The sequence below is a fragment of the Schistocerca gregaria genome, chromosome 1, assembly GCF_023897955.1.
Source record: "Schistocerca gregaria isolate iqSchGreg1 chromosome 1, iqSchGreg1.2, whole genome shotgun sequence".
Taxonomy (NCBI): domain Eukaryota; kingdom Metazoa; phylum Arthropoda; class Insecta; order Orthoptera; family Acrididae; genus Schistocerca; species Schistocerca gregaria.
In genome coordinates, this window is record NC_064920.1 from 170125171 (window position 1) to 170150704 (window position 25534).

Consider the following 25534-nt stretch of genomic DNA (forward strand, 5'->3'; position numbering starts at 1 on the left):
TTGCTTTGTCCTTCATAAGTAGAATTTTGTACTCTGTTGAATTATCAACTAGATTTGCAAATGATGGTAACACTTGTGGTAATCTAGATAATGTATCAGCAATAATATTATCTGGTCCATTAACATGTCTAATCTCAAAATCATACTCTTGCAAAGCCAGAATCCATCGAGCTAACCGTCCATGTAGTAATTTACATGTCAACATGAAACTCAGAGTTTGGTGATCACATAACACGTTAACATGTTTCCCATAAACATAATATCTAAATTATTTTAATGCAAACACCAGAGCCAGTGCCTCAAGTTCAGTCACGGTGTAAGCACGTTCGCATTTAATTAAAATCCTACTTGCAAAACCGACCATCTTGATCTCGAGTTTGTTGTTGATGGTTTCTGTTTGAAAGAGACAAGCTCCGATCCCATAGTCTGATGCATAAAAAAAAAAAATGGTTCAAATGGCTCTGAGCGCTATGGGACTTAACTGCTGAGGTCATCAGTCCCCTAGAACTTAGAACTACTTAAACCTAACTAACCTTAAGAAAACACACACATCCATGCCCGAGGCAGGATTCGAACCGTGCGACAGCAACGGTCGCACGGTTCCATACTGTAGCGCCTAGAACCGCTCGGCCACTCCGGCCGGCGTTTGATGCGTCAGTGGCGATAAAGAAATCTTTTTACATATCTGGTTGGTGTAAAATTGGTGCTCTTTTGATGCTGTGAAACTTTTCTTCACATTTCGAAGTCCAACACCATTGTGCGTTTTCCATTAGTAAACCCAAAAATACTTCGCTATTACGATGTTGAGTTGTTAAAAATCTTCTGAAAAAAGATGCCAATCCAATAAAACCTTTAAGCTGTTTCTTCGTGTGTGGGCGTGGAAAATTTTCTATCGCCTCCAGTTTGCTAGGCTCTGGTCTTATTCCTTGCGGTGATACTACATGTCCAAGGAATTTGATTTCTTCTATAGAGAATTTATATATATATTTTTAAATTTACTGACACCCCTCTTGCTTGCAATTTGTCTAACACATCTCGTATTAATTCTAGGTGTTCTCCCCACTTTTCTGTCGGTAGCAGTAGATCGTCCACATACACTGTGACTCGATCTAATAATTGAGATCCCAGCACGTCATCTAAGGCTGTTATAAAAACTTCAGCACTGATGTTTAATCCAAACGGAAGGACGCGAAATTGATAGCTCCACCCTCCAAATACGAAAGCTGTGTATTTCCTAGATTCTTCTGATAGTAAAATTTGCCAGAACGAAGAACGCAAATCCAATGAAGTTAAATATTTATTTCCAAAGAACTTCTGGATTTGTTAGTCCAAATTCTCTGGTCTCGTCCGCACGGTCACTATAATTTTATTGATGTTTCGCATGTCGAGGACGAGGCGTATACTCTTGCGTGCTTTTGTAATTGCTAATAGAGGAGTGCTATATGGTGAATCAGATGTTTCAATTACTCCCCAATCCAGCATTTTGCGTATGTCTTTCATGACATCGTTCTTCTTAGTCCAGAGAACCGAGTAAGCTGCTTTACAATAGGTCTTGTGCGGGAATACATTCATTTTATATTGATAATCTTTTATGATACCAGGTTGTTTAACGAATACTTCATGATATTCTGAAAATAGTTCGGTCAATTGCTTAGCCTCAGAAGTATTAATGCAAATTGTCTCCTTTATTTTTTTCTTGTATTGTTGCCACGACGTCATTCGCATTGCTGGGTACATCGTTATTTCGGTTTTGACTACTTATCTGCGGGTGCTCTTGGTTCAACATTAACATCTTCTGTTTACTGACAGAAAGGTGTACCTTTTGCATTAATGGAAGGTTTGCACCGAACTCCCGATTCAACATCAAAGTTATTCGTCGCTGTTGGTGATTAAGATCACACGTCCCCCGGGCGAGATTAATTATACCTTCCTTTTGCCGAAGGAACTCAAGTCCAAGTAGCACTGGTACGGATAAGTTATCTATCAATAGGAACGTGCATGTCAAGCTATCATTTCCTAAGATAACTTCCCCCTGTGTCTGGAATTTTATGGTTTGTGTCTTACTTCCCAATGCTCCAATAGCCTTGCAATTTGGGACGGGTAAAATCGGTAATTTTCCTAGTTGCGAAAGCTACTTGAAAAACTGCATATTTATTACGGATACATTTGCACCTGTATCGAGCAGAATTGTAATTGGTATCCCATTTATACTCCCGGTGACACTTGCTTGAATTATTTCCTTTTGTATCTTATCAGAAATGACAGGTTCTTGATATAGCTCATCTTCCAATTTATTTCCATCCTGATATCGAATCATGTTTATATTGTGCTTCTTCGACCTATTGCATTCCTTGTTGCCCTCGGTCGCCAGGTGAAGTCCTACAGGGACCGCAAATAGTTTGTCGGCTTCTGTGAATTTTGTTTGGTATCAGAATGTACCTTTGTTATTTTCACATTTTGTGAATTTTCTGTTGGAGTTGGAGGCGGCCTGCTTGTATCCCACCATGATGGATATTGGAATAGCTTGGACATAGTTTATCGGCTGGCCTGTATTGAAAGAACCTTGCGACGGTTGCCAATGGCTTGGTCATGGTTGCCGCCAATATTCGTTATCTCCGCGCATATTCTTTGGCTTATCTTTGTACGGACTGTCTGGTCTGTGGTCATTCCGTCTTTTTAGGTTATTAATGCCACTATGAAAATTTGAACTCTGATTGTGATGCTGCCTTGGATTCCCATTCGGTTGTTGTTATTCTTCGGCTTTCCTATAATCCTTGTTATCATTATCGTTGTAACCACAATCTTGGTTGCATTGGTTTCTATTACTGTTATTGTTGTAATTGCTGTTTCCATAAGATTTATTTATATTTTGTTTAGGACTAGCTTCGTCCCTATTTCCTTTGTTTGAATTGCATGAATTCTTTCTGTTCGGACTGTTTGTATTCCTGGTGACATTAGAAGTTTTTCTGGCGTCCTCGTGCACGACATCCAAGGAATCGATTACAGACAGAAATTCTCTTAAGTCGGTGTCTTTAACATTGAACAGTTTCTCTCTAATGTGGATTGATAGGCTAGCTTTTAGTACTCATAACAAATCTCTAGTGGTATCTGGCTCACCCTAGTATGGTCATGTAAACATATTTTTCAAAATATTTCCTTAATGAACCTGATTTCGGATTATAGACTTCGGCATCGTATACTATTTTACGAAGTCGCTCTTGAATTGACGTCGACCAAAATTGATCTAAAAACGCCCTTTCAAAGTCATGAAAGGTTTTACAAGTTTCTGCGTCATCTAATGCCCATAATGACGCATCACCAGAGATATGTTATACCACAAATTGTATCTTTTGTTCTTCTGACCATGACTTTGGGAGAACACATTTGAAATTACGGATAAATACAACAGGGTGTACGTTTCTTTTGCTTTCTTCATTGAAGATCTGAAACTTCCAATGCCTGATGAGAGTCTCTTCATGCATCAGAGTTGTTAGTTGCATTGAACCGCTATCATTTGCAGGTGTTGCATTTACCTTTTTACACGTACACTCTGTTTCGTTATCATGATTGTTTCTTGTCACGCATTGCTGTGGCAAATTCATTTGATTACCAAAGTCTGATTTTCTTTGCGGTACAACAAGATTCGGTGTAGAATGATCTGTGTACGTTTGCCTCTCAGCACCAGCACCATTGCTGCATACTGACAGATTTTATGGGTTACGGTTTTCAGAATACATCGCTCTGGCTATCTCGGTTTTGACTTGCCTATGAATTTCGGAAGGAATATCTTCCTACTATGTTTCGACAGCTGTGGCTAGAGCTTTCAATCGATTTTCAAGTTTGTCCACAAGTTTGAAGGCTGCTAACCTGAACTGGAAATTTCACTAAAGGTTCGATCGTGGATTTCACTGCATCGATCTCTTGTTTCACATGATTAGTAATTGCACTATCCCGTTCGTTTAAATTTCGATTCATCTGGCGCACAATTTCCTCATCTCTTTTAAGAAATATGTTGTTGATATTTTCAACTAATTTCCTTTCTCTCTCTTGGTCTTTAATTTCTTGGTCCTGTCTCTCTCTCTAGCCCTTTCCTCCCTCTGCTGGATAGTAAATTTTTCGAATAATGCTGTTTGACGTTCCAGCTCTCTAGCACTTTCTTCCCTTTGCTGGATAGTAAACTTGTCGAATAATACTGCAGCGGCATAGCTTGTGGGTTGTGCACTTGTGACTCTGGGCCGGTACAAAAAGTGCCTCTATTTTCTAACTGATTGACTGGTGGAGTGCCAGTTTGCTTCGGCAGCTCTTCAGTCTCACTATCTGTCGGAACATCGTCTAAAAATTGTCATCGGTACTTAAATTCTCTAATGACTGAGTAGAAGAGTGAACAGATTGTTCTGCTGGAGGATCTGATACCATTTGTGCCTCCGTATCCTCACTAGGCTCAACCAGTTTCCTTGCCCTAACCATTTGATACACAATATAACACAACAAGTCTGTATATAGCACTGACACATATACATCAACACAAAATAATAATATAACTAACACACACACACACACACACACACACACACACACACACACACACGTTTAGCTTTAATTTTCTCGCAGTTTATTGAATCTCTACTACTTATAGCTGCTGGTGTTGATTGCGCCGTGTGGAACTGTAACTTGTTAAAATTAATATGGACTGCTGTTCCTACCCTTACACCCCTCCGCAGCGTCCTATGTGATTCGTCTGTCACACCAGCTCTAGTATTAGCAGTACAGGAACTCGGTGGACTGATGTCAATGTTAGTGAAAAACATTACGTACAAATAATAAGTTGTGGCGGTTTATACCTGTAATAAATTACAATTTTTTGTGTCATAATTTCATATAAATGAACAAATATACATTGGTGGTCCCTGTTCGGGCACAGTGTGGCGGTTTTGCGTATCATCAACATGGACAAATACAATGAATAAGGATGATATGATACTCTATGGTATTCTGCGGTTTGATTCACTCTGGCATTTAGCAGTTGCATTGATTTGATTTTGTAAATGATACTGACAATATTGTACACATGTATAATACAATATTCATACTACAACTTCTCCCGGCTAATTATTTTGTTCAAATTGCACCTGACATAGGGTAATGAAATGAAATTTCATGTGACGAGGGCCTGCCGTCGGGTAGACCGTTCGCCTGGTGCAAGTCTTTCGATTTGAAGCCACTTCGGCGGCTTGCGCGTCGATGGGGATGAAATGATGATGATTAGGACAACACAACACCCAGTCCCTGAGTGGGGAAAATCTCCGACCTAGCCGGGAATCGAACCCAGGCCCTTTGGATTGACAGTCTGTCGCGCTGACCACTCAGCTACCGGGGCGCACAAATAGGGTAATAATGTTGAACGTAAGTTGTCTTCATATCACTAAAATTACATATCGTACATCAGAGCATTCATAATTTTTGTCTTAGATGGATTTAATTATTCTTAGAAAATTGGTCATGAAAAGGAACCAAAGAATACCACCCGCACACAACACTGACGTATGCTGCCAGAAATATTTTTATCTGTGATTCGTGCGTAGTTTAATTTTGGCCTCATACATCAGCAATGAAATCTTCTCCAACAATAAGGACCATCAGCACTGTTCTTAGAAGAGGCAGTCTGATTCTATATATTTAATTTTTTATTTTTTGTAAATAAAGTTCAGTACCACCGGCTCACATTTATTTCTTACACATCGGAATATTGTTTGCAGTTTCAAGTAATTCAAATTTACCACTGAGATAAACGTTAAGATTCCGGCCAACAAAAGGTAAAGGATTTGTTTTTAATTAACATTTTCCTTTGCTCAATAAATAATTAATCTTTTTGATTGATGCCACCAAAAACATTATTACACTGTTTTGAAAATTAATTTAACACAAACCCTTGATATTTCGACCAGAAGTACAGACGAAGTTGCTATATAATCGCAACCAACAACGGCTGCGCTTCTTGCAGCTACGATAAAGCAATTAATACAAAATTATAATTAAAAGAGGAAGTGATTTTTCTATAATTAATCATAAATAGTTTTAACGCATTTGGCTCCATTTGTTTGTTACCAGCAAACGAACATAGAAATACGATAATTTTACGTTAAATGTTTTCCATTCAACAGGCTTCAAATCGATTCGCGTCTTGCGTCGCCGACGTACATCTGAAGAGGACGAGAAAAAGGGTACAAAAGAAAAGAAAAAATGAAATACATTAACAAAGAATGTGAGACAAATATTGTCTCTGTTTAACATAATAATGATCTTTTTTAATAAATAATTACATAATTGAATGAATACTATTGAGTTACATAATTTTCCACAAGTTCATATTCCACTCGTAACATTATAAGTAAAGAACTATATGTATCGTGGATGTTATAAAGCAGCGATTAGCATGATTAATCAATTATTCAAAATCAGTCTTAATCGCATTTATTATTATTATACCGCCAACCGGTTTCAACACTACGTAGGGGGGGTCATCATATGGGCGTTTACACTGTGAAATTATAGATATCCATCAGAAAGACTCCATTATACAACAGCTAAAATTACGTAAATTTAAAATATGTTACGCATTAGTCGACTGCTGGTCGGAAACAATGCGAGACTAATTGTTTTTCTTTATTGCAATTTTAAAACCTTTACAACAGGCAGGCTGTCAGCAGCATTCTATGCTGCTCTTCAGCCAGAGGATACACAATGAGGAAATACAGAAAGATTATACATAGGTTATAGAACGGTGGGCAAGAAAACAGTTGACATAGAAAGACAAACACGGATCCGTTCACACTCGACGATAATCCACATTGAAACTGTTGATACGACGCACAAACACTTGAGACGACGACGGCACAGGTGAACGATGGAGTGCGACGGTGAACACTGAACACTAAACACTAAACACGACGGCACACACGAGACACTGATGGCGATGATGTCCGGCGCGCGAAAGTCCACGTAGCATGTGCGAGTCCGGGGATCTGCCAAGAGGGGAAGAAGGGCGGAGGGGGGGGGGGGGGTTGAGAGGGGAGAACAAAGACGCCAGTGGCTGAGGAGATGGGAGGAGGAGTAGAGGGACAGGGGAGGGGAAGCCCAGGGGAGGAGTGGGGAGAAAGGGAGGAGGGAGGGAGGGTGCCCAAAGGAACAGACACAGGAAGAGGGAAGGAGGATCAAAGTTGGTAGGAGGGGTATATGGAGGGGAGGAGATCATCATCATCAGGGAGGGGGACCTGGCGGAAGCCACCTTGGGAGAGGGTTGGGAGGGTGGAGAGATGGAGACCAGGTGGGACGATAGAATACAGGCACGGCAGCGGGCGGGGGTGGGAGAGGATGGGCAAGACAAGCGGGTGGGGAGGGTCGAGTTTGCGGGAGGTGTACAGGAAGCGTATCCTTTCAAGGAAAAGGAGGGGTTAGGGAAAGGAATGAGATCGTACAGGATTTGCGTGGGGGAGGGGAGACGGATGCGATAGGCGAATCGGAGAGCATGGCGTTCAAGGATTTGAAGGGATTTATAGAAGGTAGGGGGGGGGCGGAGATCCAGGCCTGATGGGTGTGGCAAAGGATAGGGCGGATAAGGGATTTATAGGAGTGGATGATGGTAGAGGGGTCCAGACCCCACGTACTGCCCGAAAGGAGCCTGAGGAGAGGGAGTCGGGAGTGTGCCTTGGCTAGGATTGTCCGGAATGGGGGGGTCCAGGAGAGGCGATGGTCGAGGGGGACGCCAAGGTACTTGTGGGTGGGAGTGAGGGCGATAGGACGGCCATAGATGGTGAGACAGAAATCAAAGAGGTGGAAGGAAGGGGTGGTTTTGCCTACAATGATCGCCTGGGTTTTGGAGGGATTGACCTTGAGCAACCACTGGTGGCACCAAGCAGTGAACCGGTCAAGATGGGATTGGAGAAGGTGTTGGGAGCGCTGCAGGGTGGGGGCAAGGTCAAGGAAGGCGGTGTCATCAGCAAACTGGAGAAGGTGGACGTGGGGTGACGGCGGCGGCATGTCCGCCATATACAAAAGGTACAGAAGGGGAGAGAGGACGGAGCAATGGGGCACACCAGCGGAGGAAAAAAAGGTATAGGAATCCGTGTTATGGATGGTGACGTAGGAAGGACGGTGGGAAAGGAGCCGATCAGACGGATGTAGTTAATGGGAAGGGCGAAGGTTTGGAGCTTGAAGAGGAGACCAGAATGCCATATGCAGTCATAAGCTCGTTCGAGGTCCAGGGAGCGGAAGATAGCGGAGCGACGGGAATTAAGCTGGTCGGAAAGGAGATGAGTGAGGTGAAGCAGAAGGTCGTCGGAAGAGAAGGATGGCTGAAAGCCACACTGGGTAACTGGAAGGAGGCGGTGCTGGCAGAGATGCTGGTGGATGCGGCGGGTGAGGATAGATTCCAGGACCTTGCTGAAGAGCGAGGTAAGGCTAATGGGATGGTAGGAAGAGACAGCGGATGGCGGTTTGCCATGTTTAAGGAACATCAGGACATGGGAGGTTTTCCACAGGTCGGGGTAGTAACCGGTGGACAGGACTACATTGTAGAGCCTGGCCAAGGTGGAGAGGAAAGAGGCTGGAGCTTCACGAAGGGGACAATAGGTGACACGATCGTGACCAAGAGCGTGACCAAGAGCGGTGTTGCGTTTTGTGCAGAGTATAGCAATGAGATCCAGTGTAGTGATTGGGGCATTGAGTACCGTATGTGTAATGTTGTCCAAGGACTGGAAACCAGGCGCGAGGGGAGGGACAGAGGTGTCAGTTCGATCGCAGACATCCGGGAAGAGGGAGTAATCGAACTGGGGATCATCAGGGATCGAAAATATATCAGACAGGTAGGAGGCAAAGTGATTGGCCTTATTAAGGGTGTCAGGTAAGGGGTGATCATCATGGAGAAGAAGGTAGTAGGAGGAGGGCTTAGTTCCAGTAAGGCGACGGAAGGCGGACTAGAACTTGGACGATTTGATAGGCAGAGTAGCATTTAAACGGGTGCATGTCTGTCGCCAGTCCCAGCGTTTCTTGGTCGCGAGCAAATTACGAATGTGTCCTTGGAGTTGCCAGTGGCGTCGTAGTGTGTCCAGGTCACGCATGTGGAGGTAGGCATGGTAGAGACAGCGGGATTCCCGGAGGAGGAGGACGGCCTGGGGGGGGGGGTAATGTAGGACGGTGGGGGTGGATGGCGACAGTAGGGACATGGGCCTCCACAGCCTCAGACAAGGTGTGTTGGAGAAAGGTGCCGGCATGGGTTACATCGTCAGGGTGATGGTAGGTGAAGGGGTGGCAATCGACCTGGGTGGAGAGGGTATCCCGGTAGGCATTCCAGTTGGCACGGGAATAGTGATGGACGTACTGAGGGGGAGGGTCATGACGATTGTCGGGGCGGGGGCGACGACCATCTGAAATGGTGAGGAGGACAGGGAGATGGTCGCAACCAATAGGTTGCAGGACATCTACCGTTATGGGGCCAAGGAGGTTGGCGGAGCAAAGGACAACATCAGGAGTGGAGTTGGATTCAGGACGGGTGTGCTGGGGGATGGGGATGAGGTCACCTTGAAGGGAGGAGAGGAACCGATGCCACCGCCTTAACTGGGCGGCGGAACGACTGTTGATGTTGAGGTCGGCAGCGATCATGTAGGAGGAGAAGGTACGGTCAACATGGGAGAGGAAGTCGAAGGGAATAGGGGCGTTAGGGCGGACATAGATGGTGGCGCAGGTAACGGTACGGCCGGGAAAGAAGAGACTAAGGATCATGTGTTCGGTGGGGTTGGGAAGGAGAGGTTGGAGTCGAACAGGGATCTGGCGGTAGTGACCAATGGCAACTCCGCCACGCGCAATCGGGAGTGGATTATCAGAACGGTGAAGGAGGTATGGCGAAGTGTGGATGGTGTGGTGGGGTTGGAGGAAGGTTTCATTGAGGAGGAAGGCGTCCACACGGTGGGTGGCGAGGGTGTGCAGGAAGAGATTCTTGTTAGCGGGAAGGGAGCGGATGTTGTTGAAAAGGATACGGTGCTGTCACGCCATGAGAGGGATTTAGACAAGGGTGTCAAGACAGGAGAAGTTGAAATGGGCCTGGTTGTTGGAGTAGGTGGCATACATTTTCAAGTGGAAAATGGAACAGGTGGCGAGGGAGACCTGTTGGAGGGTGTGAGGGCGCTGGAAAGGGTGGACGTTTTGTAGGACAATGGTGAGGAACCTGATGATGTCCTCAGCGGTGGGGGGGGGGGGGACGAAGGGAATTGCCAGGAGGGGTGGGGGCGTCCAGAGGATGGACAGGTACGGTTAGTTCAGGAGTGGTCGGAGGGCGTCGGGCTTTACACTTTTTGGAGTAGGTGGGTTGGGGGAGATTGCAGGTATTGCAGGAGGGATTGGAGGTTAGGGCACTGCCGGAGGAAGTGCGCTTGTCTACAATGCGGGCAGGTGGGAGCATTGCAGCACTCGGCTGTCGGGTGTGCATTATAGTGCAGACACCTCTGGCAGCGCAGGGATTGAGGAGGAGAACGGGAGGGGTCGACCTTGTAGCTCTGGTGGAAGAGGAGGGCACCCTCCTTCAGGAGACGGTCAATGGAGGGGGCGTCCTCGGAGAAAACCCGCATAAGGCGGGTGGGGCCGGCCGAGTTGAAAATGCGGCGGTCCGCCCGCACCTCCAGCGTGGGATGGGCCTTGAGCTCCGCCAACACCTCCTCCTCCGTGATCGACGGACTGAGCCGAGTGATTACGACAGCGAGGGTCGGCGGGCGACGCGGGGTTTGGGGCTGGCGGGTGGGAGATGGAGAAGGAGTAGGGGTGAGGGAAGCATGGGGCCAAAACGGGTGACGGGGAGGTGGGAGAGGATGTCAGTATGGAGGGTAGCGCTGGGGGAGGAAATGAGAACCGAATCCCATCTGGGACTGAGGAGAGAGATGGTAGCACCAGGAAGAGTTGGCGGAGGGAGAGATTCCGGGCCTCAAGAAGGGAAGGATCGGGACGGGAGAGAAGGTATTTGTATAAGGAGGGGCGGGAGGAGGAGGAGGAGGCGGCGGGAGCAGGGCCAGGCGGGGAGACATCCATGGCATCCTGGGGGGGGAGAAGATGGACGGGCGGGGCCTTTTTTTGGGAGTGGGAGTGGAGGAGGTGGTGGTGCCACTAGGGCACTTAACGATGGCAGAAAGGTGGATGGTGATATGAGGGACGGGGGCTGTAGGGAGGTGGCGGGAATGGGCAGATCCCGGCGTGGACGCAGCAGTCGGCGCCAGAGATGGTGACGGTGACGGGGCGAGTGGGCCATGGGCAGTGGCCCGACGGGCCACCACCCTGGCTGGAGCTGCAGTGACAGGCTGGGGGAGTGGGGGGGGGGGGGGAAAGGATCAGATCCTTCCCTTCTTGAGGCCCAGAATCTCTCCCTCCTCCTCCGCCAACACTTCCCTGGTGCTCCTACTCTCTCTCCTCAGTCCCAGACGGGATTCTGTTCTGATTTCCTCCCCCAGCGAGGGCGAAGGGAGGGTAAGAGGAGGGATGGAAAGAGGGGGGCGAGACTGGGCACACCATGTAATGGTGGTGGCGGCGGCAGAGGGGGAAGTATAAACTATGGCTTTGGTGGTAGTGGTCGTAATGGTGGTAGGGGCTGACATGACGAAAAAACTGAACAGACGGAGACGGAGACGAAGACGAAGACAGAGGAGGACGAAGACGGTGGAGGACCAGTCCCGAGCTGCTGGCGCTGACGCCGACGCCGGCTGGCAGGATCGCCGCCGCAGCTGCTGCTGCTGCCGCAGACGGGGCGGGGACTGTTGCTGTTGCTGTTGCTGTTGCTGTTGCTGTTGCTGTTGCTGTTGCTGTTGCTGTTGCTGTTGCTGTTGCTGTTGCTGTTGCTGTTGCTGTTGCTGTTGCTGTTGCTGTTGCTGTTGCTGTTGCTGTTGCTGTTGCTGTTGCTGTTGCTGTTGCTGTTGCTGTTGCTGTTGCTGTTGCTGTTGCTGTTGCTGTTGCTGTTGCTGTTGCTGTTGCTGTTGCTGTTGCTGTTGCTGTTGCTGTTGCTGTTGCTGTTGCTGTTGCTGTTGCTGTTGCTGTTGCTGTTGCTGTTGCTGTTGCTGTTGCTGCACGGCTGGACCGCTGTTGCTCGGCTGGCTGGCTAACTGGCTAGCACCTGAAACCGTAGCGTTTCGATTAGTGCGAGAACTGCCCAATCGAAGGGCGGTAACCTTACGGAATACCGCCGGAGATGTGCGAGACTAATTCTTCGTATGGGCTTAAATAGTATGCTGAGACCACGTGAATAGACGGCAACACCTCCAGCGGCGATCAACGGTATTAAATACAGTTTATTATATGTAATTACTGGTCACTTTGGTTTAACATGAATTTAAGTGACAGTAAATAACAGAAAAACGGAACCACTTCATTTAAAAAGTGTTACAATTATGGTGTTAATTATAAAATAATAACAAATGTTCGTTAATCAACTCTTAAAATTCGTAAAAGTGTATTACATTGTGTGCCATAATATAAAGTAAAACAATTTGTGACACACAAAAACTGGTGTCATCTTGTATTATAATATATCTATTCTTATATTTACGTAGAAAACATTTGATTCAATTTACTATAACGGTTAATATGAAGGGACTGCAAAGCCCTCTATTCCTTGTTTGGAGGACGCCATTCTATGGATTATAAAGCGCATATATCAGCCCTCTTGTCTGTGGAGCGAGGACGCCGTCGTCATGGTAGCAGCTGGTGTGTTCGTATGGTTTTATCTTTGCCCTGTCCACGGCGTCCGTTGGCGTAGTACCGATATACTACTGTTCCTTTTATTATTTTAATACTTTAATTCCTTTAATGGGGACTACAAACGTGTCGTAAACTTTTATCCTACCTTTAGATTTTTTAGGTTATCCTTGATTGTCGATATTTCCGTAACCTCAAATAAGTGACATCTCTGTCGATGAAGAGCGATGATATACCGCTACCACGGCAACGGACGCCGTGGCCAGGGCAAAGATAACACCATACGAAGTCACTAGTTGCTGCCATGACGATGGCGTCCTCGCTACAAGGACTGGAGGGGCGCCTGATACGCGCTTTATAATCCATGGCAACGGCGTCCTTACCACAAGGAATAGAGGGCCTTGTAGTCCTTCCATATTAGCTGTTTTTATAAATTGAGTCAAATGTTTTCTACGTAATGTACGAATTGATATGATACAAGACGACACCAGCTTTTGCGTGTCACAAATTGTTATACTTCATATTATGGAACAAAAAGAAATATACGTTTACGAATTTTACGAGTTGACTACGGAACATTTGTTATTATTTTATAGTGAACACTATAAGTGTAACTCTTTTTAAATGTAATGGTTCCGTTTTCTGTTACTTACTGTCACTTAAATTTATTTTAAACCAAGGTGACTAGTAATTACATATAATGAACTGTATGTAATGCCGTTGATCGCCCCTGGGGGTGTTCCCGTCTATTTTCGTGATCTCAGCACTCTATTTAAAGCCATACACTATCTACACTATATGTTTCTGTCCTCCTCTCAAGGATTTCTGCGCTATATGGGATCCACATCAGTCAGGATACAGGAAAACATCAAAAAAGTTCAAAGAAGGGCAGTCCGTTTTGTATTAGAGCGAAAAAAAATTCTTATGTGAGTTGGAGTGGCAATCATTAAAACAAAGTCGTTTCTCGCCAACTAAGTAGGGAGAAATGATCATCATACAAAGAAGAGAAGTCAAAGCTGCACGGAAAGAGTCAACTGTTCTTTTTTCTTTTTTTTTCCACAGCCGTATTCGAGAATCAATCGTGGAGAGAAATAGTCCGAAAGTGGTTCGATGAACCCTCTGACAGGCACTTAAATGTGAAGAGCAGTCACATTGACGTAAATGATTTTACTGCTTTCAGCATCTTGACAAATATGAAATACTCCGCTAAACGGTATTTAAATATCTGAAGTACAACTTATAACTAAATGGAATCCAGTTACTATTTGATTAACTAATCCTAACAACGAAAATCTAATGTAAACAAAACTCCGTTGTAGCACACGTCCTGTTAGTTATAAGGTGCACATCGACGTGAAATACAATACAATGTCACTGTAAAGTAAGGCAATTATAACTTCGAACAGATATATACATAAAGAGTTCTTGTACCACTGTACACGAGGTCTGTCACTGAAGCTATTTGAAATCGGTCGGGCCAAAACACATGTCCACCAACTGCATCATAGAATTTCATGTACATTGACCTGCTATCAGATTTTAAGGGAGGGCAGCAGGATATCTGACACGTGCTAGAGCTGGCCTCGAGAACGCTACCGTCGCAGACTCGCATTCCAGAGGTCTGGAGTTCAAATTCCTGTCGGGCCATTCAGATTTAGATTTTAACAAATATTTCTGAATGAGGTATTGCAAATGTGAGGCAGAGATATGGCCGATTTTCATCCCCGCCACCTCCGCGTTTGAGCTGCATCTCTGCTGTCGTCGTCCACATTCCAGACACCCTAATCTTTGGGCCTTCCTTCGAGTCCAGGTGCCTGAGGGGTGGGGAGTCTATTCACGGGATGCCGCTGGTTTCGCAAACAACTCTCCGAAATATCCAGCGCGTCATCCCCTCCACCCGTGCCACTAACCCTCCCTTGCAGTACCAATACTAGCCACAGGTACTGCGTGCGAGCCCGCAGGTCAGTGGTTCAGTTACTGTGGTGTCTCGAGGTGAACCAGTCTTTTGTTAACGCAGCATTGGTTAGTATCATTCTTACAGCTGTGGATGCCGCGATGCAGATGAATCCGCAGTCTTTCTCACAGCAGAGCGACCGACGAGGGAGTCGTCGCCAGGAGGGCAGGCGGCGCCAGCTCCGAGCTCACACTGCAGCCGTTTCGAGGTGAGTCCGCGGCGGCTCAGGCGGTGCTGCGTTACGTTCTGGTGGCTGCGGAGAAGCGACGCTAGCAGGATTCGCACTCGCTTAGTTTACTGGCTGTTCAGAGGTGTCGAGTAGGTTAGTTACAAAAATCTAATTGTCCATGATTGGCAAATTGATGATTTTCACATTAGCAGAACTTTCACAAGTATGCCGACCTTGCCTTTCAACCATATGTCTGTCCCCGCATGATTTTCTTTGTAATAATCTTTACGTTCTCGCCACAAACCACATAAAAGTATATTCAGGTCTACAGTACATCTGCTAACTTTAGACTGGAAAACGGACTGCGTAACTGTTAAGGTTTCTGTATATTTTGGACACATGTAACACATTTTCAACGGTATTAATTTCACATTCCCCCCACCAGTTTAGGTGAGAACAGCATTCAGACCGGATCCTGTTGGTAGTAGGAGTGTGGTAACGAGGTAACCAAAATTTCAAATGCATGAAATTAGCAGTCTTGGTGGATTAGTACACAATGGGTTTGTTATCAGCAAGATTTCCGCTTTCGGATAAATGTTCTATTTAACTTTCATTAGTTAGTCTTGTAAAACGTATGTTACACTAACTTGATCGATTTTCAGTTGTATTTTGTGCCTAACTTATCATTAGATTATGTATGCCTACACCTGCAGTCTCGTAATCCCCGCCTGTTAACAACGCTCTATGATATCTGGATGCGGCCAGAAATGTTACTCTTATTAAGTTGTGAAATTTAATGCTTATGTAATGTGTGGAACTTAAAAATAGGAGCTCTGGCCCATATTTGCGCATTTTAACACGATCAGATTGAAATTTAATGTTTGTTCCAACCACTAAGTGCGCTGGTATGTGGGTTATTGGAGCTCTTTGCCTTCTCCTAACTCATACACAGAAAGCATTTTGTTGAGATGAAATGCGTCACATAACGGGACGTATCAACACTGTCAAAATTGAATCTTCAAATGTACCTTACTAATCAATATTGTCTCCCTTCTTCTATTTTATTACTGTTGAGCTGGCTGCTGATAACATGTACTCTTGAAAACCTGGCGTTGTCTGTGAATTAAATTTTATCTTCAAAAATCGGTGAAATCTCAGGCAATATCAGGAAATTCATAAAATCAGTGGGAATTCTGTGTTTTATACCTAGAACTGCAACTGGATTTTTTTGACTTCTGTAAATCACATTTTTAAATGCGTAATATAGCAAAATATGTTAATTACATCATTGTTATTCCGTATAAATTATCGATGTTTAAAACTTCGATTAAACTGCTGCTTATGGCTGGTATACAGCTCAGCTGACAAGAAAATAAACTCGTAGCCATGGTATGCTGCTTCGATCCCGTTCGCTTTTAATGCATCAGGAGCTTCGTCGCATCATCTTCCTCCTCACATTTGAAACTCACAGAATTTTTTTTCTCTAAGTTTGAGCAGCCACCCTGATATGATTTATCATATAAGGGAATTGAGCTAAAAGTAATCCTGTAAATACCGTAGGAAATGTAAATACTTTATGAAACTAATAATTTTCATTCGCATGGTGGGGATTCTAGGCCCAACTAACACGATATTGTGTAATATTTTATTTTGTTTTCCATCTTCGTCATTGACAAGTGAAAATGTCTAGGCAGTAGCTATAAATTTTGCTCAAGCGAGCGCCTAAATGATTTGCTAAAGACATGAACGAAAACTTACCGAATCAAAATTATAACGTTACTTTTAAAACCGAGAAACTAAAGGGGTTACGAATATCGACGGCGCGGGAGAGGTGAGGTATGATGTGTGACACAAATACTTGTTTAGAACGGACTCACTAGTGTAATATAACCGACCTTTGTATCTACGTCTGTACCCGGCAAGCCTTCTTATGATGTGTAGAGAAGAGTACTTCAGGTGTCACTATTCTGTTCCAGTGACAAATGTTCGGTGTGAAGAACGTCCCAAAATTCTCGAACGAATTTCTCTGATTTTCTCGTAACGGCCATTTCACATAGGCAATATACCACTTGCTTTTAATCGCACTGTCACAGCTTCGGACGAAAGGGCCGTGGCAAATAGAATTCTGGTTCAATCAGGGGACTCGACACCGAGTTTGCCGTGAGCTTCCTAATCATATCTTTAAACATCTCAAGTTCAGATACAATAAGATAATATGCTATGTCATCTTACGTGACGAGTGGATAGTTAATAAAATAAAAGTTTTAGCCTAAGAAATCTTATTGATGACAGGCTATCTATCTGCCGTGTCTCTCGCAAGTGTTCTTTTTTCCCGACTACTATTTTTTGTCTGGATTCTTATCTGTTACTTAAATTACTTGTGAGTCGTGCGTAGGACATTCTTCTGCTGTTTCTTCGTTCATACGCGACAGCAAATGATATCGCAATTCAACCAAAATTATTTTCTTGGAAGTTAACTGATATTTCTTCTACAGAAACTAATAAAAAATTAAATGCTGTACTTTTTCGTCAAGACACTAGAAATCCTATGTTAACTAAAAAATTAGATGACTCTCTTACGAAAGCAAATTATAACATTAATTTTTGTTCTTGTAACCCGAGCTATGACAAAAAATTCGCTTTGTTATGGCAATATATCGATATGGTAGCTCTGAAACCCCTGTTTCTATTTGCGGACTTTGTTTATTTTGAAAGATTCTGTGCCTACATAAACAGCACACTCTCTGAACGTCTCAGTTTTGTTTTAATTACGTTGTTTGCGAAATCCTAGCCAGTAGGACAAAACAAACCATTAAGCTATACGAGAATATCTCTATACCAGACGATATAATCAATTCTGAATGGTTTTGCGATGGTATCTTTTCTTGTTACTGCATCTTCACTAATTTCCTCCAAATGGAATTCACTCGTTTTTTAGTGAATATAGTCAGATCTTTTCGGTTGGTACGGTCTCGGGTAGCCAACAGTAAATCTCTTCGTGATGTAAACGCGTCTGGAGTTTGTAATTATCTATATGGAGCTCTCGCACTTACTAAACAAATAAGTGAAAATACGTCCTGCGTTTCGTTCTGTCTCTTAACTTCCGAACCCCGCCTGCTTAACGATCAATAGAAATTCACAGTACCTTAAAATCAACTGAAGTAGCCGTGGGTAAATTATTTTTCCGTAGGCGCTTTATAATGATGCTCTCAATCCACTGTCTGCTTTCGCTACACTTAGTTTTATGTGGCCATAATATTTCAGGTGGCTCCTGCCGCATGCTATTGGTTTACCGTTATTAAGGTTTGTAATTACTGATTAACAATCACATAACATTGGATGTTTCCGACTGTTTATGAATTATAAATTACTTTAAATTACATTGATCTTCAACTGTTAGTCGTTGCAACAAGCTTGGGTAATTTGCTGGTCTTCCTGAGTTTCTCTACAATTTACTGTAGTTTCGCGCTTCGTATATACAAATGCATCATCCAGTGGCAGCCTTATAGAGCTTACACGTTATTTAAAAATTGTTTAAGAGTGCGAAATGGCTTCTTGCCACTTAAACTCTCATTTACGTGGGGTTACACAGCCCTAACGAGTTCTGAGAAAGAAAACGTGGTCCAAGTAGGCCATATTCTCTTTATTACCCCTATAGTTGGGCAGGTTCAACCGTGAGTAGTTTTCAAGCCCATATTTTAAGTCTCAAGCTTCATTTCACATTCTAAGACATCGCTGGTGGATAAAGACAGGTATAGATCATAGTTCTATGCGTATCTGGCACAAAAACAATAAGACAGTGCCGTAAAATGCAATTCAGGTGTTTGTACCGGCTAAGGAAAGTAATCATGTAAACTATTGTATTGTTTTTGTACCACATACAAGCAGATGTGCGATGTAAGCCGTCGACATGTACCGGCAATGTAGTATAAAGTGAAATGACGCATAAAGCTTAAAATATGTTCTTGAAAATGATCTACAGTTGAAACTGGCCAATTGAACGGACAATAAAAAGAAAAAGCATATTTTCATTCTCAAAGTTTAATTTTTTTACTCTCAAAGTTTCAAACTATTTGAAAAATATATGATTTTTAGTCATCAGCCGCAACATGTTCCACGATTGGTGGTGTTAGCGCTCCATACACAGTTATGGCGTATCCCGCGTTGATAACCGGTCTTCGATCTTCCTGGAAACACCCCAAGTCCAAATCAGACGCGTTCCCTTATACGAATATCAGAAATGTTCTGTGCAATTGCACCACATACCATAGTATCTGAATAAGACAGTCCACATTGACACTCAAAAGCACAATCCCTAGTAAGGCCTTGCACGGTTGCAACCCACTCCCGATTAGTCTGACCTGCCGTACGTTTTGTACGAAAGAAGGTATACCGTTTGGCAACTACATTCCCCGATTCTTTGAAATATGCATCTAATGCAGACAAAATTTCTTCGTAGGACAGAGTTGCTACGTCGCGTCGGGGAAATAATTTGACTATCACACGGTACGCATTCACGCCGACGGAAGACAACAGAAATGGCTAACGCTCGTTACCTTGAATTCTGTAGGCAGCGAGATGGAATCCAAATTGACGTGACCACTCCGTCCAGCTTTCCAGTGCAGCATCAAAAGGTCGAAAAGTGGGTGCAACAGCGTGTTGTGGCTACGTTAGCGGTGAAGCGGCTGCTGTCGCATCGTTTTGCGACGCACGTTGACCCTGGACGAGCTGTCAAAGGGCATCCAGTAAGGCCTGCGTCTGCTGATTCTGTAAGCGATAAAATTCGGACAGTACATCTGGAGATTGTGGCGAAGACTTTACACAAGAAAGTCAGGGCAATATCGATAAGAAGGCTGTTTTGCCAATGTTGTGGTTGGGGTAGCGTCTTTGATTCATAATCAAAACGTCTTCGGTCCCGGGTTCGATCTCCGCCACTGCCTCAATTTTGATAAATAATCAGCATTTGCGGCCGAAGACTTCCGGCATAAGAAGTCAGCCTCATTCTGCCAACGGCCTTGTCAAAGAGGGCGGAAGAGCGGATAGAGGTTCAGGGCACTCTCTTCTCGTAGGGGTGGGAAATTGCCCCCAAAGGCGGAAGAATCAGCAATGATCAACGACATGAGGATGCAGAAGGCAATGGAAACCACTGCATTAAAGACACGTAACGTGTATCCACAGGACATGTGGCCTGTAGTTGAAGAAGTGTCATGATGATCTCTCCATTGGCAACAGATTCCGGAATAGTCCCCCATTCGGATCTCCAGGAGGGGACTGCCAAGGGGAAGGTTACCATGAGAAAAAGATTGAATAATCAACGAAAGGATAATGTTCTACTAGTCGGGGCGTGGAATGTCAGAAGCTTGAACGTGGTAGGGAAACTAGAAAATCTGAAAAGGGAAATGCAAAGGCTCAGTCTAGATACAGTAGGGGTCAGTGAAGTGAAGTGGAAGGAAGACAAGGATTTCTGGTCAGATGAGTATCGGGTAATATCAACAGCAGCAGAAAATGGTATAACAGGTGTAGGATTCGTTATGAATAGGAAGGTAGGGCAGAGGGTCTGTTACTGTGAAAAGTTCAGTGACCAGGTTGTTCTAATCAGAATCGACAGCAGACCATCACCGACAACGTTAGTTCAGGTATACATGCCGACGTCGCAAGCTGAAGATGAGAAAGTGTATGAGGATATTGAAAGGGTAATGCATTATGTAAAGGGGACGAAAATCTAATAGTCATGGGCGACTGGAATGCAGTTGTAGGGGAAGGAGTAGAAGAAAAGGTTACAGGAGAATATGGGCTTGGCACAAGGAATGAAAGAGGAGAAAGACTAATTGTGTTCTGTAACAAGTTTCAGCTAGCAATAGCGAATACCCTGTTCAATAATGACAAGAGGAGGAGGTATACTAGGAAAAGGCCGGGAGATACGGGAAGATTTCAATTAGATTACATCATGGTCAGACAGAGATTCCGAAATCAGATACTGGATTGTAAGGCGTACCCAGGAGCAGATATAGACTCAGATCACAATACAGTAGTGATGAAGAGTAGGCTGAAGCTCAAGACATTAGTCAGGAAGAATCAATACGCTAAGAAGTGGAATACGGAAGTTGTAAGGAATGACGAGATACGTTTGAAGTTCTCTAACGCTATAGATACAGCAATAAGGAATAGCGCAGTAGGCAGCACAGTTGAAGAGGAATGGACATCGCTAAAAAGGGCCATCACAGAAGTTGGGAAGGAAAACATAGGTACAAAGAAGGTAGCTGCAAAGAAACCATGGGTAACAGAAGAAATACTTCAGTTGATTGATGAAAGGAGGAAGTACAAACATGTTCCGGGAAAATCAGGAATACAGAAATACAAGTCACTGAGGAATGAAATAAATAGGAAGTGCAGGGAAGCTAAGACGAAATGGCTGCAGGAAAAATGTGAAGACATCGAAAAATATATGACAGACTCAGCATACAGGAAAGTCAAAACAACCTTTAGTGACATTAAAAAAAGCAACGGTGGTAACATTAAGAGTGCAACGGGAATTCCACTGTTAAATGCAGAGGAGAGAGCAGATAGGTGGAAAGAATACATTGAAAGCCTCTATGAAGGTGAAGACTTGTCTGATGTGATAGAAGAAGAAGCAGGAGTAGATTTAGAAGACATAGGGGATCAAGTATTAGAATCGGAATTTAAAAGAGCTTTGGAGGACTTACGGTCAAATAAGGCAGAAGGGATAGATAACGTTCCATCAGAATTTCTAAAATCATTAGGGGAAGTGGCAACAAAACGACAATTCACGTTGGTGTGTAGAATATATGAGTCTGGCGACATACCATCTGACTTTCGGAAAAGCATCATCCACAGACATCCGAAGACGGCAAGAGCTGACAAGTGCGAGAATTATCGCACAATCAGCTTAACAGCTCTGCATCGAAGCTGCTTACAAGAATAATATACAGAAGAATGGAAAAGAAAATTGAGAATGCGCTAGGTGACGACCAGTTTGGCTTTAGGAAAAGTAAAGGCACGAGATAGGCAATTCTGACGTTACGGCTAATAATGGAAGCAAGGCTAAAGAAAAATCAAGACACGTTCATAGGATTTGTCGACCTGGAAAAAGCGTTCGATAATATAAAATGGTGCTAGCTGTTTAAGATTCTGAAAAAAGTAGGGGTCAGCCATAGGGAGAGACAGGTCATATACAGTATGTACAACAACCAAGAGGGAATAATAAGAGTGGACGATCAAGAACGAAGTGCTCGTATTAAGAAGGGAGTAAGACAAGGCTGTAGCCTTTCGCCCCTAGCCCTGAATCTGTGCATCGAGGAAGCAATGATGGAAATAAAAGAAAGGTTCAGGAGTGTAATTAAAATACAAGGTGAAAGGATATCAATGATACGATTCGCTGATGACATTGCTATCCTGAGTGAAAGTGAAGAAGAATTAAATGATCTGCTGAACGGAATGAACAGTCTGTTGAGTACACAGTATGGTTTGAGAGTAAATCAGAGAAAGACGAAGATAATGAGTAGTAGTAGAAATGAGAACAGCGAGAAACTTAACATCAGGATTTACGGTCACGAAGTCAATGAAGTTAAGGAATTCTGCTACCTAGGCAGTAAAATAACCAATGACGGACGGAGCAAGGAGGACATCAAAAGCAGACTCGCTATGGCAAAAAAGGCATTTCTGGCCAAGAGAAGTCTACTAATATCAAATACCGGCCTTAATTTGAGGAAGAAATTTCTGAGGATGTACGTCTGGAGTACAGCATTGTATGGTAGTGAAACATGGACTGTGGGAAAACCGGAACAGAAGAGAATCGAAGCATTTGAGGTGTGGTGCTATAGACGAATGTTGAAAATTAGGTGGACTGATAAGGTAAGGAATGAGGAGGTTCTACGCAGAATCGGAGAGGAAAGGAATATGTGGAAAACACTGATAAGGAGAAGGGACAGGATGATAGGACATCTGCTAAGACATGAGGGAATGACTTCCATGGTACTAGAGGGAGCTGTAGAGGGCAAAAACTGTAGAGGAAGACAGAGATTGGAATACGTCAAGCAAATAACTGAGGACGTAGGTTGCAAGTGCTACTCTGAGATGAAGAGGTTAGCACAGGAAAGGAATTCGTGGCGGGCCACATCAAACCAGTCAGTAGACTGATGACAAAAAAAAGTAATATAGAGAACATCGTCAACTTTGTTCTTCGCTTGGTATCCTGTCATTGAATCCGATCTTGAGCGTTGCGGCGTCGCCTGGCTGTTCAGATGAATTCTGTGTGAAGGCGGCGTTGTTTTTTTGCCGTATATCTGTGCCCTTCCTGCCCCGTTTTATATATGTTAATTGGAGCTAACGCATTACGATTTCAAACCACGACAAGTATGCATATTTTAGTATTACAGTAAGCCGTAACTACAGCGATAAAAAGTTTTTATTTTAATTTTTGTATTTAATTTAATGCAGAGGGTTATGCAACACCCGTATGTTTTATGTGCTTCCATCTCTATGTACCCTCTCTTCCATGTAAATTTACCCGCGCGAGTAGATTACAGATTTATACTGTGAGATCTGTGCAGACTGCTTTTGGGATCACAATTTGTTGTATATCTCGGAAAGGATATGTTTCTGCTTTGAGGGCTGCTTTTATTCATTGCATCCTTTGTAAGACGCTGAGCCAATCATATGTGTATGTCGAGCGCCAAGCCAAATAAACAATCACGTTACTGTTCGCATTCCTGGTAATGGCATTGGCGCTCCAAAGATCGTACAGCAGTATTACTTTGTAACTTTTTCTGAAGTGGTTTTGACAAATGCTGATGTTAGTTGATACGTGTAATATGCACGTCACAGCACCGTAACGACCACCGTAAACACAACACACTGTGATGAAGTGTCTTTGCTGTTCATTATCTATTTTTCATACGAACCCGCATCATTTAATGCAACGACTGGTGTACGCGACGTGGTATATGTTGTCATATTTGTTATGAGTGTCATTCAGAAATTTCATTGTTTAGCCTTTGAGTAATGCTCCTTAAATATGCACGAACTTTTATATTCTCTGTAATACGCCCTGCACTGTATTGTCTATACGTTTTATTTTAAATTCAAATTTGCCTTTGATAATCTATAAAGAGAAAAAATATTAGTGAAATTTCATTTAAAAAGTAGCAATTAAACATTCAGGTAGAAAACGGTGTATCGATCTTGATAATATTTAATATAACATTTCATTTTTTGATACTCTTTGAAGGTTACAGTTAGTATATAGCGTGAACGGAACTGCAAGTCATATGTTATCATCGTCAGGGGACCATAGAGATCCAGCTTGTGTAGAATAACGTCTTTTCATGTTTTGCGAACTTCCGAACGAATGTTGTTAAGTAATATGATTTTCGTCATGATTTTCAGGTGGTATTCATGCACTCGCTGGAAGAAATTTACGCGAAGACATCTTCCAGCAACAGAAATCCACGGTAAGTGACAAATCTATCAGATATTTATAACGAATTCCGCACAATTTCACTGAAGCTGGCTACTGGGTTACGTGGTGTTTAGTAAATGGATTGTGGCTGTAGATTGTAGAGAATAAGGTGTGCAGTGGGACTGACCACCCCTGATGTCCTAATGAGCTCCAGAGTTCTTCAGTACTGCATTAATAGCTAGCACATAACAATAAGCTGAAGGGAAAAAGAAACCGATATAGGCACGCGTTATGCAAACAGGCAGAACACGACGCTGTGGTCGGCAATGTCTATATAAGACAAGAAGGTTCTGGCACAGCTGTTAGATCGGTTACTGATACTAGAATGGCAAGTTATAAAGATGTGAGTTGGAACGTGGTGTTTTAGTCGGCGCGCGAGCAATGCGACACAGCACCTCCGAGGCAGCGACCCAGTAGGGACTTTCCTGTACGACCGTTTTACGAGAGTACCATGAATATTAACGCGAATTATTTACAGACGAATGGAAAAACTAGTAGAAGCCGACCTGGGGGAAGATCAGTTTGGATTCCGTAGAAACGATGGAACACGTGAGGCAATACTGACCCTACGACTTATCTTAGAAGCTATATTAAGGAAGGGCAAACCTACGTTTCTAGCATTTGTAGACTTAGAGAAAGCTTTTGAAAATGTTGATTGGAATACTCTCTTTCAAATTCTGAAGGTCGCAGGGGTAGAATATAGGGAGCGAAAGGCTATTTACAATTTGTACAGAAACCAGATGGCAGTTATCAGAGTCGAGGGACATGAAAGGGAAGCAGTGGTTGGGAAGGGAGTGAGACAGTGTTGTAGTCTCTCCCCTATGTTATTCAATCTGTATATTGAGCAAGCAGTAAAGGAAACAAAAGAAAAATTTGGAGTAGGTATTAAAATCCATGGAGAAGAAATAAAAACGTTGAGGTTCGCCGACGACATCGTAATTCTGTCAGAGACAGCAAAGGACTTGGAAGAGCAGTTGAACGGAATGGATAGTGTGTTGAAAGGAGGATAGAAGATGAACTTCAACAAAAGCAAAACGAGGATAATGGAATGTAGTCGAATTAAGTAGGGTGATGCTGAGGGAATTAGATTAGGAAATGAGACACTTAAAGTAGTAAAGGAGTTTCGCTATTTGGGGAGCAAAATAACTGATGGTCGAAGCAGAGAGGATATAAAATGTAGACTGACAATGGCAAGGAAAGCGTTTCT

At 43.6% G+C, this 25534-nt stretch overlaps 1 protein-coding gene across 1 annotated transcript in view; it reads right to left on the reverse strand.

The window, feature by feature from the left end:
* The window catches only part of LOC126335801 (putative cyclin-dependent serine/threonine-protein kinase DDB_G0272797/DDB_G0274007), a 45288-nt gene that overhangs the window by 13967 nt on the left and 5787 nt on the right, over nucleotides 1–25534 (reverse strand). Inside the window, exon 2 of the mRNA XM_049999301.1 lies at nucleotides 11780–12145. Coding sequence (XP_049855258.1) covers nucleotides 11780–12145 — 366 coding nt within the window. The remainder of the gene's footprint in view (nucleotides 1–11779; nucleotides 12146–25534) is intronic.